Genomic DNA, 14364 nt, shown 5'->3' on the forward strand with positions numbered 1-14364 from the left:
CCAGAGCGACTTACACCAATTACAGTTCAAATCAATTTGTTTTACAGTTCAATCGTTAGTTTTTATGTTTGAAATTTAATTACCCTGTTCAAAATATTATCAAAATTCTTTCCCAAATCACCATTTCTTTCCATTTTTGTCAGACCGTCAGATGTTGGCCAGGATTCCATCCTAAACATTGCCTTTTCTGTCACCTTTATGATTTCACGTGTTTGCCAGTTGCTGATATTAATGGTCACAAGACAGCAGACATGTTCAGCGTGGTGTTGATGTAAGCTGTATGCTTTTTATCAGAGAGGACCTTGAGCATTCTGGCTTTGAAAAGCACTTTATAAATGAAGTCGGGAAGGGAAAGACATTTCAGAAGGAACACTTAACTAGGGGTAAGTCACAGTAGGATGGAATCAATGCTATATCAAGAGGACAGTATATACATGAGCATGATACCAGCCCCCATTCATTTGACCCGGCAGATAGATTATCATCCTCTTCTCCATTGAAACCATCTTGAATATAAAACAGTTGATCATAGCTGTAATACAGAACAGCAGTTCTCCATCCTCCATGTGGATGGTTATAAATTGCATCTCTGGCCAGAGTGACTGCTGTAATGGCTGAAGTTACACTGGCTGGTGGTATGATGGGGGTGGTATCAATTTCCACAAGTCTGGGAGGATTTGTGTACTCCTCATACAGACATGGAGATTAGGTTTGGGGGGGGGGGGCTTTTTATCTCTGAGATGAAAGGAGGTCCGCCTCTTGCTAATCACACAGGTTTCCATGCAAATTGAAAAGGGCCCTTCACCTGCTAATCCAGGCATAATGTGTTAGCCCCTATGGAAAAAAGTGTTTGCGTGAGCACCATGGCATTTTATTCTTCCCTAATCTGCCACTAAAAATGCAAACAAGGCCCTTTTACCACTCCACCTCACTATTTCTTCACAGGTGGCACAAATTAGTTGTAACCCACGGGGAACCATGGAGTGGGGGTGGGTACGTTTGCAAGAATACACAAGAATCAAATGACCCTACATCATTTTACTATAGCAAGGTATTTTCAGGGGCGTATGTGGGAAGTTCTCACCTGTAGACATGCACAGTCTTAACTCTGACTCTCTCTCAGCCTGAGCTTGACACTATACTGTTATAATTTGCAATTGTTATGGTCTTGACTGTGGAATTGTCTCCCTTTATGTGTGTGTGACTATGCATTTGATTTATTGAGTTAACACATTCTGTCATCTGTGTATTTGTCATTTCTTAGATTAAAAGACAAAACAAAACAAAAAACTGTTTCTAAAACAATTAGAAATTTAGTTCCTAGACTCAAACTGAATGAATTTTATAAAGCCATTTGTTATAACTTGAATTTAATTGGACAATCTTAGTCGCCGTAGATTGTAACCATGTAAACCAATATGTTTTTCGAAGGACTAGAGCCACAGTTATTAGGCACTTGGACTAACAAAAACATCTTTGATCTTTAGTCTATTTTTTGCAAGGTATTTGCCCGTTTTCCAGTAATTGTATTAAGATACAAATCATTTCTGTACCAAACACAGCACTGCCCTCTTGTGGTCCTTAATTATTGACAACTTCGTGCTGAAGGAAACGAGGAGGCTTGTGGTGCGCCTGAAAAATGAAAAATAAACTAGTCCCCATGTAACCACTAGGTGGCAGCATACTACAGTTACTGCATTAAGGAGGGATCGTTGTACATGCAGATGAGAGAAACCTGATATACTGGTGTGTGAACTGTATTAACATTACTAAGTGATACCACAGACACATTTGATTAACCTTACAACTTACAGTGGACATTTTAACATATATTGGCTATGCATTTGCTGGTCCTGAACAAGTACTGAGGCAAAATTAGCTGATTTTCCGCTACCAAGTTTATTTATTTATTTTTGTGCAATTCAACTAGTGGATACTTGTGAGAACATGAGTGCACCATGTGGGGTATAAATCCTGATTTGCCCGCTTAACCCAGGATGACAACACAAAAAAATTCACAAGGGGCAATGAATTGTTAATTAGTCGCATTAGTTAAAATTATTATATTTAACATTAAATAATAATGTGACTATTTTGTTTGTCTTGTGAACAGGGTTTGTTAATCTTATTTAAGACATCAGATTCACTGTTAAATCAACATATTCCATGAATATATTATTTTGAAGTGTAGGTCATAGGTCCAGCTGGAGGCTGAATAATGCAGATGCGCATTCTCATTTATCTAGGTGTGGGCGATGGAGATCTGTGCTGTCTGGGCTGGTGGATTTTCTCTGTGTTTGTAGATGCCATGAAAGCCATCGATGCAACCTTGGAGAATCAAGGCCTGTGCCTTTTAATTCATTGCCTTCTGAACAACTATTGGGGATTTCGTTAAAGCAATGATATTTATCAGTCTACTGGTGTCTACCCACTGGTGTTTAAAACAGCTTTAACTAGACGTGTTGCTCTTTTTAAAGCTTCTTCATAGCTGGTGCTGTACCTGACGTTATTTTTCTTATGAGGCGTAGATCTCTCTGATGAATAAGCACCACTTGTAATTAACCAGAGCTCATGATAAATCAAAATTATGTAATCAACAGCTCTTGTTCTTGATAACATTCTGAGTACCAGCAGTGTACTTTTTAAATCCGGCTGAATGAGTCAGACCGTTCTTGTTACTGATTAGAATTTCAGTGGGCACTAACAATTTTCTTGAACAACAAATTTCATCTATTTCAAATACAGTACTGCTTAGAACTGTATTTAAGAGCAAATGCACACTAAAGACAAAGAAATAAATTATTCATGTACTTTTTATAACTTAGATAATGTTACATGATAGACCTAAGTTAACCCCAGGGAGTAAATTATGTGGTACTAGCACTTGTAAGGACTAAAGACACTTTGCTTGAGTAGTATGCCTTTTAGCAGCTTTAAATGTAGCTTTACATATTCAGTCTTCCACCATCCATCACACTTAACACACCTAATGAAATGGCTGGGAGAAGTAACCCTTCATTCAGGCAATCATATGAATTACTTAAGTGCTTGATGCAGATCTCTTAAGTATCCCAAATATATTTCATAGGCATCCGTAGTCATTTTTAGTCTAATATCTCCAAGTTTGGATTCCAAGCTGGGTTACAAAAAAAAACAGCTTTTGACAACGTCATCAGCTTCTGAGACATTTGATTAAAAAAAAAAAAAAATAGAACAAAGAGTTTACTGAAAGCTAGTTTTTTGCAGCTGGGGTTGTGAATTATTGCCCCAATGATCTAGAAGTAGCTCCACCCAGAGTAGTGAATTATCTGGAATTTGGCTTGGCAGTGGGTACATTGTCCCCTTTTGTCGTCTCCAGGAGACTGCTACTCTTGTTGAAACCGTAAAATTGACCATGAAATTTGTACAGGTACGGAATGATCCTTAACTCAGCCCACTCGAGCCCTTGGCCAACCTGCCAGTCACTTCCTGCTTTTGTGTACTGTATGTCTCACATTTCAGGGTTGGCAGCTTACCGCTATGTTACAAGCTCTTAACCTTTCTGTTATGTCATACTTCTCACAATTATACCAAAGCTACTGTGCTCCGAAATGAAAGATATGTAGGATATTAAAACCAAACCATTTAAACATTCTTCAATACTACTACTACTACTACTACTACTACTACTACTACTACTACTACTACTACTACTACTACTACTACTACTACTAATAATAATAATAATAATAATAATAATAACAACAACAACAACAACATAATCAATAATGACCACATATTCAAATTGTTGACAGTTTTGTTGCATCCCATCCAAATGATGTTTTAGTTCCTTTGATATAATATCATGTGGTACTACTGAATGAAATTTGATGGGTATCTAGATCCCGGGGGTTAAGTGATCCCTTTTGGAGGTCTCTAACTCGGTGGAAATTGCAACGGTATGCTCCATGTCCTGATGCATTTACTACATTTAAAATTGTGTCCCTGTTCCAGTCCCAGACTAAGGGAAAAATGACGAGTCCTCTGGCATCACGGTTGTAGGCTGACTCGATCCTTCATCTGCCACTTCAAGGCAACATTATCTCCCGCATACCTCAATATGGTGTCTGGTTGTCTCATCTACCTGGGTGACCCATACTGCTAAATAAAGTAACAAGGACATAAAGTTCAAACGATTACAAAAGCACAAGATCGACACTAATAAAAACTATTATTAATCATATTCTGTCCGTATTCATAATATGAGTACATCTGATATTGTCTCCAAGTGCATTTTTCATGTCAGCTTTTCTCAGTAATACTGTTATGTGTTGATTTGCATAATTTAATTGCCTAAACAATTTTTTTAATGTGTTTTCTTCATACATATTCTTTCAACAGAGATTGTCTGTAGATTACCTTGTTTATTATAGTTTTTTTTTTATTATATTTTTATTATACTTGCTTTTTGGCCTCAATGCCATGTAGCTACCTGCAACCTGCAGCTTTAATTTTAGCATGATTCCATTTGGCACCTCCTTCCTCAGGTTTGGTCACTAAGTACATTGGTGCTGTTGGGTGCAGACCTGCCTCCTCTGTGAAAACTTAAAAAAGGGCACAGATACAGCCAGGTTCCTCAGCCAGGTTCCTCCTCAGGGCCCTGTGGAGAGCAAAAAAAAAAAAAAAAAAAACAACATTCAACCAGGTCTACATTGGCCCTGTTCCAAAGCACACACTGGTTGTTTCAATTATGAACATGTGTAGTGTGAAGCTGGCGGCTCAGCCCCACTGCCCTTGAGAGAGAGATTCATGGTTTTGTCAAGGCGCGATTCATTCACTCGGAAGTGCCAGAATTATAATAACGATAATGAGATGTGAATATTTGGCCTCCATCACATTAGCTGTGTGGTCACCCGAAGCACATTGGCTCTGAATCCCCCACATCAGTCTCTTTTTGGCCCAAGGACACAGCAGCCCTCGCTAAAGATACTCCTGCCTTTGCCAAGAGACAGTGATTTGGTTTCTTTTGCCATTTTCTAGTCAAGGCTGTGTTTTCTCTGATAACCAGACTGTGTGGTTAACCTTAGCATTAGCTGGCTATTGTATGAGGGTCACTCAGAAAATTAAGCTGTCCCACCGCTTTGTTAAAAATGCACCAAAGACATGTAAAATATAACCACTAACTATGGGTATGTGCATACCATGAAATTAAGTCTTTCTGCACCCAGTGTGTTTGAGTGGGTTCTTTGGGAGCGTTACGTTAACCCACATATATTGATATGCACATAGACTTCACTTCTGAAAGTAATTCAGTGATTGCTGTTTCAAGTTATACGATCTCCAAGGTCAAGAAGATACAAACCCTGCATTTTTGTTCCTTTCTACAATGGTCACTTCCTGATTTTAAGCCTCCCTCTGTCTCTATTGAATACCTTTTGACATCATGTCCTTGAGTTTTAAATGTCTGTTATTTCAGTCATACACTTCAGTTTATGGCCAATTTAATTCATTTGTTCCACTTAGCAACAAACCACTTAGACAATACGCAGTTTCATACTCAATCTTAGAAACATTCAAACTACCAAAATGCTAACTGGTTAGTCATTTCAGACTTTATTGAGTTTATTGAGATTTCCTATGAATAACCTCACAGAGGTATATTGTTGAGGGGAAATATACTAATAAAATTCCATATTTCAACCCAAATATTGGTGTCCAGACTTAACAGAACATTGCAGTGAAAGCAAAAACAACCACATAACTATATTCCTCACAGTTGGTCTGACTAATTTTTGCTTTATTGAAACAAAAAAATCAACCAGTTTATTTTTCTTTCAATGAGCAGTTCAAATTACGGTGAGAGCTTTTAGCCATCGTCTTCCCTCAGAACACTAAAAGTGCAGTGCACAGTAATCCAAAGGTGCTACGACATCAAAGTTGGAGCTTGTGTTTTTTAGAAAAAAGTGCTGAGTTAAGCAGATAATGTAAAGACTCACTGATCTCTACATGTTATGGTTGACTCATTTTTTTCCACTGAGTGCACTCTTAGCCAATCCTCACTAAAGATCAGTGGATCTGCACAGCCCTGATAAAAATACAAAAAAAAAACTCAATTCATAGGTGGCTGTTTGTAAGCATTTTTGGTTCCAATGCCCCTGGCTAAATTGGTCCAATAATTTTTGTATACACCTTTATGAGCATGTGTTTCCCAAGCCACGCTGCAAAGAGTTTTGCATAATAATCATCCTAACCTGAAGCATCATTCATCAAAATGTAAATTTTAGCAATTCAGTAAATGGTTCAGCTACATAAGCAGAGTAGAGGCTGGAGCAAAGACCAGCACACATTCACACCCCCAGGAGCTGAATAACACCACAGCAATGGGGGCAAATGAGTGAACCTGGGGGCATCTCTGTGAACGATGCGCAGCTTGGATGCGTGACTCATAAAACTCATACAACGTTGCATAATGACAATTCCTGTTTGCTGGCAAAGACCTGTGTTTATGAAAAAAACATAGCTATTAGCATTGCTAGTGGATATTACATTCCAGTAATTGGTCACATATCTTTGAATTTGGGGACTATTCATCAATTAACCAGTCAGAGGGTATCCTGCCTGGAACATTCTCACACACATACACTCCCAATAAAAAATACATTTATCTATTATTCATTTCAGCTGCCATTCTTATCTACTTATCTAGTACGCACTCCAGTAAAACAACCCGGAAAGGATGCATCCTTACTTTGACCTAATGGAATATAGACATCAGTTTATCTCCTAGATTTACTCTGGTTAGCACATTTTATTCTCAGTAAATAATCTTACCACATTACTATTTTTTACATTACTGTATTCAGCTCACAATTTATACTGCAAATGAACGTTCAGTTGTGCTATATAAAGCACATGCAATGAAATGACTGTCTTATTACATCATTGGAAAGAACACACATTGACTAAACCTAGTAACTGAATGCTAGTATAAACATCCCACTTACCACTTCCTTTCTGTATGAGCTGTTCAAGGCATCCCATCTCTACCTTTTTTCCCCTTATTATAATGTTCAAATGCGGAGGTAACAAACTTGGCCTTATAGCTAGGTGAGATCCCTTAATTAGACTCTAAACCAAATATTAGTACCCCCACTGAAACCCACATAAACTTTTTCATTCTCTAAACTATAGATTTGCACTATGTGGAAATTCCAGCCTACTGAACTGTAACAGGAAGGAGCTATTTGAACTTCTGTTCACAACAGGATTCTTGACAGTGTCATGTGACATTGCCAGTGACTGTCATCTTACCTCTGTTGTCTGCTTCCATTTACGTTTTCAGATTCTGAAAGCCCTCCAGTTCACCTTCATCTTGGAGGTGACTGAATTACTGAACAGATTTTAGTGATCTCCAGCCACTCTCTGACTACAGTCCTGCAAGGATCCCATTCAGACAACATGCACTGAAGTATGGAGAATTTATGCTGTGTAAAATTCTCAGCAAATCACATTGTGCTGCCCAGTAATTCAACAGCATCACAATGCCTCCCTTGCCACTCTCAGAGGTGCCTTGCTGGGAGCTGAGTGAGTTAGACTGTCAATCACCTTTCATGTGCTGCACTTTGATTTGACTGGGATCAAATCAGCATTCTACTGCTGGGTTGACTTAACTGTTAATGATGTACATTTTCTGTTGGACAACTTGGAGATGGAGTTTTGAATGTCTGTGGGGATGAAACAGCTAAATGACTGAGCACACACACACACACACACACACACACACACACACACACACAAAATGTTGTAATTCAAAATAACGTCACAAAATGGTCACAACCCCAGAGATGACTGTCTTATTTTGCATCGCCATTAATGCACTGCGAGTAATGCCAATGGCAATGGCTGTTCAGCAGAGATAAGTTGCGGCAGTGCTCCCAATTTAGCATCTCGTTAAAAAAAAGGTCTCGCCTGAACAGAGCCACCAGAGATCACAAAAGGGGATATGTTGTTAATTTCTCTAGCAATAGTTTTACTAATAGCTCATTTTACTTTTAAAAGTTACATTAGAATACATGGCAAAACTCATGTTTTTTTAAATAAAATAAATGTTTTTATTTACTTCAATTTCACAAGATTTTCTTAACCTAAGGCTCCCACCCTGAGTGTTTTCAGTGAGAAACTGAGGAATATTGGAAACTTGAAAAGTTGTTATTGACTCTAAAATGAGGTCCAGCTATTTTCACATCTCTTTCCATCTTTATACAACTCATTTTTTTGAAAACAAGACACACTTGTAACAGCGCCCCCTAGTTTCATAGTGACGAACAGTATAACAATCAATCTCAGTTTCCTCTAGAGCTGTTAGTCAATTTGTGTGCAGGTACGCAGGCGAATGCGCGCTAGATCAGTCGTTCATTGTAATGAGTCCAACTAAACAAATAACGCTTCAGTTATTTGTGGTTACAATGAATGCTAGACATGTAATCATTTAATTCTTTTTTTTATTTTTCGATCTCTTTTGCAAGTAGTTCTCTTAGTAGTTATTATATCGAAAAGGAACGGCAGATTCTTTCGCTGCAGAGTGCTACAATAAATCACATCGGTAAATACCACCGAGAAAACTGCCGAAGATCTCAAGGGAATCAGCACAGAAGACAGGGAGCCACAGTCAGGATCATTACAATGTCAACAATGCCATGCGCAAAGGACGTGTCCACAATTATGGTTCTTTTAATCGGTCTGGTTATGTACGCTGAGTTTGCAGCGGCTCAGAATGACACGGAGCCCATAGTCCTTGAGGGTAAGTGCCTGGTAGTTTGCGACTCGGACCCAGCCAGCGATTCAAAGGGATCTTTTTCCCCGCTGGGGATTTCGGTGCGCGCTGCAAACTCCAAAGTGGCTTTCTCTGCCGTAAGGAGCAGCAATCACGAGCCCTCGGAAATGAGCAACAAAACAAGTATTATATACTTTGACCAGGTAAGAAGCCTTGAATTGCTCTCTGATACGGAGTTTAACATATCAATAATACTTCTCTGTGCAAATAATCCATTATGGCTATTGTTTCAAAGTCTATGTCGATGGAGTCATAATTTTATAACCACACAAGGACAGGACAAAATCTTTTCTAAATATTTTCACACGATTTTTAATCATAATACTTGGTGGTAATTATTTTGATGTAAAGTATGGTATTGTTTTATTCCGAGCAAGCTTGCATGTAGGTTATTGCAGTATCATTTCTATTACTCTACCTTAACACGTTTCAGTTTGCCTAGTTATATTTCTTAAGTCTATGGACTTGGAGAGACTGTAAAAGCAACCGAGAACATGACCTAATTAAAAACAAAGGTCTCAATAAGCAATCGAACTCCATTGAGACATGCCGTCATATTTTAAATATTGTGTATGTCGTCAGAATGGAAGTACATAAAATGACACTCAGCTGTTACGCATAACAGGAAAACATACTGTAGATCAGATGCCTTGAAGAGTTCCAACAAATGCATTCAAAACACTTTGAATCTACTTGTGCCCATGGTAACAGGAAGGCAGAATAAAAGCATAATCCATTGGATACATTTCATCAAATAATAGTACATTATATCAAAAATACAATCATTATGGATGAATATGGATGAAACGTCATCGTGAGGACTTGCTGCCTCTGACAGTGCTCAGATCTTGGTTGTGTCTTATTTAAAAGATGTTTCTTACTCTGTCTGGTTGATTTTTTTTTCTTGATAAATTACAAGAGAATATAATTGTTTCACTTGCACCATACATACTGCATGAGTTCAAATTTTACATTATTGGCATTTAGGTCACTTTTTTACGTTACCCATTCATACAGCTGGATATTTTCTGGGGAAATTGTGGGTTAAGTATCTAGCCCAAGAGTACAACAGCAGTGCCCCAGTGGGGAATTAAACTGACAACCTTTCAGTTACGAGTCCTGTTACTTACTACACTGCTGCCAAACTTACAGAGTTTAGGCTGGACATTTTCTCCTCCTGAAAATGTTCACGTTCAGAGTGATGAAGCAGCACTGTGTACAGGTTTAAGGACAGGTCCATCTAACTTCTCAAGTGTTTGTAAACTGTATAATAATTGCTGGATTGTTGTAGATATTTTGCTAGTTTATTAGCTACATGATCCCTCAATGTCTCATGCTCAGTATTATTATTAGTTGACAATGAATATAAATTGGATACTTGATATTTGTGTTGTGTGTTATGTATTGCGTTGTGGAGCCCGTGATCACTTGAGCTAGCTTTAAAAGCAATGCAGCCTGCTGCAGTATCTACAGTGTCTTAGTCACTGCATCTAGTGTCCTGTGATCATCACCTCTAATTTGGTTATTTTCGATTACTTTAACCTGCTCAGATGAAGACTGTATTCTTTCCATAACCCACACACAAATAAGGCGGAACAGTATATTACACAATAGTTGCAGTACAGTATAGCAGATATGTGCAACCAAACCGTACAGTACAATATTACAGTGTTCAAAGTTATTCATTGCGCCATTGGTCTTGATAAGCAATACATGAGTGAAAATGGGGTCAAACTCTTACTTTTAAGTGCAAACAGTGGTAACTATGACCAGCAGCCAGTTTTTCACTACTGTGATAAAGGGGGCCTCCATATTGGAAATTCTAGAGTGTAAACATTAGAAACATGCTATCTGGTTATACAGTGCATCTTTATTCAGTATTACCATAGACATATATACTTGATAGTTCAGATATTTAAACTCAATAAAATAACAGAATCATAAGCAGTATCCTCACTTCTACATAGCTGTGCTTGCTTTGTTGAGCAATTCATTTGGAACTCAGCAACAGGTGTCTATGAGAAAATATTTGTACAGCTTTTAGCATTGACTGATGTTACTCCTTGTGTGAGGAACTGGGATATGTCTAAGGATGAACAGTTCCTAATGAGGTGATTTAAAATGGCCAGTGTACAACTATATATTGGCTAATGTAAAAATATATCCAATGGGATAAAATAGATTGATATATTTCAAAGAGCTGTTATTGTGTTATTGTAGTGACAGTCTCTAGGGTACAATTCTGGTCCGGAAATTGTTCTTCACTTACGACCCTGATTGAAACTGTTTAAGAAAACGCACTTCAGATTAATTTTGGCTCACTCTGTCTGATTACCAAAAGACACTCAAGATGAGAGCTTAGCAGTCCAAGTGTTGAAGTGTTGGTTGTTAATTCTGCTGTTTATTTTGCGCTCTTTCAGAGTCAGGTATTATGTACACTGTATTAAGATATAGATGTCAACAGACATCAACAACATTCATGTTAATGCCATCCTGTCTTTTACATCTTTGCTTTCTTCTTTGTTCAGATTCTTGTGAATGTAGGCAACTATTTCACCTTGGAATCAGTGTTTCTGTCACCACGCAAAGGGATCTACAGTTTTAACTTCCATGTCATCAAAGTGTACCAGAGCCAGACCATACAGGTAAGTGTTTATTCTCCCTACTGTAATTCATACAGTACTTGTGAGATAATTTCAGCATCATTTTGACATAAGCATACAGTAAAAATAATATAATATGAAAATCCACAAATGTAACTCAAAGATTTACAGAAAGTCCACTTTTTCAAGTTAAAATGTCCAATGTTTAATTTTAATTCAACTGTGAAATTATTGAATAAACATACAGCTGATTATTATTACACTTTCCATGTATCACACAAAAATAGTAAAATGCAAAGTTAGAATACAGTTAACTAAAGGAAAATCATTTTACTCTGTAGAAGTAAGCGCTAACACAATAATGGTCAAAAACTGAAGACAGCAAAGTCACACTCTGACTGACAACTCCTCAAGAGTGCCAGTAATCATATAGAATGTTACTGTAACTGTTTCACTTTTTCCATGTAGTAAACCAATTTCATTTTTACTGCAATAGCTAGCAACCATAACTCCCCTTAAAATATTAGTGACATTTTGATATTCTCACACAAAATGAAGCATTGTTTGCAGATGTTAAAACCAATGTGATTGGGAATGATAGGCATTGATAATAACAGACAGTTTTTCTAACCATAAGACAGGTGTAACAGACTGTAAATTACTGACTAGTCTATGTGTCAGTTTATCACCAATTGTGCAGAAAATTCTGCCTGGGATCTTTTAGAAATTAATAAAATGTATCATCAAAAACTGATTACAGCTGGACCCAGGGGTGACAGAATGCATTAAATGATAAGTCACATGCTTAGAGTAGTGGAACTTTATTATGTCATGCTAATATATGTAAAATAGGTAATCAGACTGCTTATACTTTAAATATTATAATACTTTTATATATTATATTTAAATCACCCATCATCTATAGGATACATCTATAATCCAATTTCCCTCCTTGTCCACAGCATGTGAAATTGTAAAATTCAAGTACCTCACTCCCTCAATCGGCACAGCTTTGAAATTAGCAGCAACATTTTTTTCCTTTTTTTAATGTGATCTGTATTTAAGACGATGTAGAGGTTTTGCAAGCTGTGTTTTTTGTGAGCTGGTCACAAAAAGGAAAGGAATCACAGGCAATGTTGAACTGCCTCCTTTTTGTGCTGTACATGCCAATCTCTTAAGCATGTTCAGTTACACCGCTTACTGGCCAAATTTACATCGGCAGGCAAGATCCACTCTGTAGTGAAATCCTGCGGACCATTTGTCAATTTTTATTGGTTTTCTGGCATCAACATCACGCTAACTTAGCAGCACAGCATTATTTTTTGCAAGGTCAGAGTGTATTTTGAGCTCACATTTACATTTTGTCACTTGGCAGAAGCTCTCATCCAGAGGGACTTACAAAGCAAAGGTACAAAAGAGCATATAATAAGGTCATATGAACAGCAACACTTGCAGAAGTGGCTGACCACATTAAAACATAGCACAATGATGAATATAGAAGTGTTACAATAAAACAGTTGTGCGAGTGCGGTTATACCCTACATTAATATATGAGAAAATGGGGGATGTGAGTGTTATGATCAGGGAAGGAAGACAAGAGGTGGGTCTTCAGTCTGTGGTTAACAGCCTCTGTGGTTACTAGTTAAAGCCAGGTCCAAGGTTATGTGTTATGAACCGTAGCTTTCACTTATATGGTACATTAGCTAAAACAATTTTGATGATACATATTGTCTGTAATGCTTATAATAACATGTAGCTACTTTGTTCACTATCCAAAGTAGCTCATTTATTCAATTTTCTGAAATTGAGTCGATGCATGTTAGATGACATGCCAATGAAAGTGCCCAACGCATCTTAGATCTACAGGTTAACTGCCAGACATAAAAAACAGGCATGAAAACAAATATCGGAATGATAACATTTGAAAAAGTAATAAAATGACACAATGATGCTGGTTCGATTCCCCACTGGGGTACTGCTGTTGTACCCTTGGGCAAGGTTCTTAACCCACAATTGCCTCAGTAAATATCCAGCTGTATGAATGGATAATGTTGTAAAAACCTGTAATTGATGTAAGTCTGTTAAATGCCAATAATATAATGTCAACAACAATGCCAGGTGAAAGCTCCTGTCTGACCACTGCTTTTCTATTCAGTCATTCCCAACAGTTTGTGAGACCAGAGTGTGTGCTGAGAGAGTCTGTAGAATTTTGAGGGATCTGCAATGCAAAGATAACTCTATCAAGAAAATCTATCAAATCTAAATTCCAATGTACTTTCACTAACATAGAAGAACAACTTCTAATTAACCAAATCACGTAACCAAAACCGTGCATGCTCCAGCATTGCAGGTATGATCAAAGTGTTCTGTGTGCACTATCTAGGTGAACCTGATGCTGAACGGGAAGCCCGTCATTTCAGCCTTCGCGGGGGATAAGGATGTGACCCGGGAGGCGGCCACAAACGGCGTCCTCCTGTACCTGGACAAAAAAGACAAGGTGTACCTGAAGCTGGAGAAGGGCAACCTGCTCGGGGGGTGGCAGTACTCCACCTTCTCTGGCTTTCTGGTGTTCCCGCTGTGAAAAAGCAACATCTGTGTAATTAAGTTACGGTCAGGCCGTCATCTGTATTCATAAGGGAACTTTCGGGAAGTAAGTGGATTAATCTCAGTGGGCTCTTTTCTTCTCTTCGATGAGTTGTCACCTGGACTACCACAAGTAAAGCAAAGGATGATGGGAAAACATGGTCTTTCGCTTCATTGGACCTGCTCAAGTATTTGATTCTTTCTCATACCCAAGAAGCACATACAATGAATCTGAGTGAGCCATGAGTTTGAAAGTAAAAACACAATACAAATTAGTTTGTATTGTGGTTTTAGTTTGCTTTCTGATTGTTTCCATTTTTTATTCCTTTTTAGGTAAAAAATCTCAGATTAGCTCCCTGATATATC

The 14364-nt window shown here is 37.9% G+C and overlaps 1 protein-coding gene across 1 annotated transcript; it reads left to right on the forward strand.

Annotated features, from left to right (window-relative positions):
* Positions 1-3394: 3394 nt before the first annotated feature.
* On the forward strand, positions 3395-13996 carry LOC118779622 (cerebellin-4-like). Its single transcript, XM_036531797.1, has 4 exons — positions 3395-3409; positions 8560-8955; positions 11341-11457; positions 13799-13996. The coding sequence occupies exons 1-4, from the start codon at positions 3395-3397 to the stop codon at positions 13994-13996; spliced, it is 726 nt and encodes a 241-aa protein (XP_036387690.1).
* Positions 13997-14364: the final 368 nt, after the last annotated feature.

Source organism: Megalops cyprinoides, chromosome 6 (assembly GCF_013368585.1).
Source record: "Megalops cyprinoides isolate fMegCyp1 chromosome 6, fMegCyp1.pri, whole genome shotgun sequence".
Classification (NCBI taxonomy): domain Eukaryota; kingdom Metazoa; phylum Chordata; class Actinopteri; order Elopiformes; family Megalopidae; genus Megalops; species Megalops cyprinoides.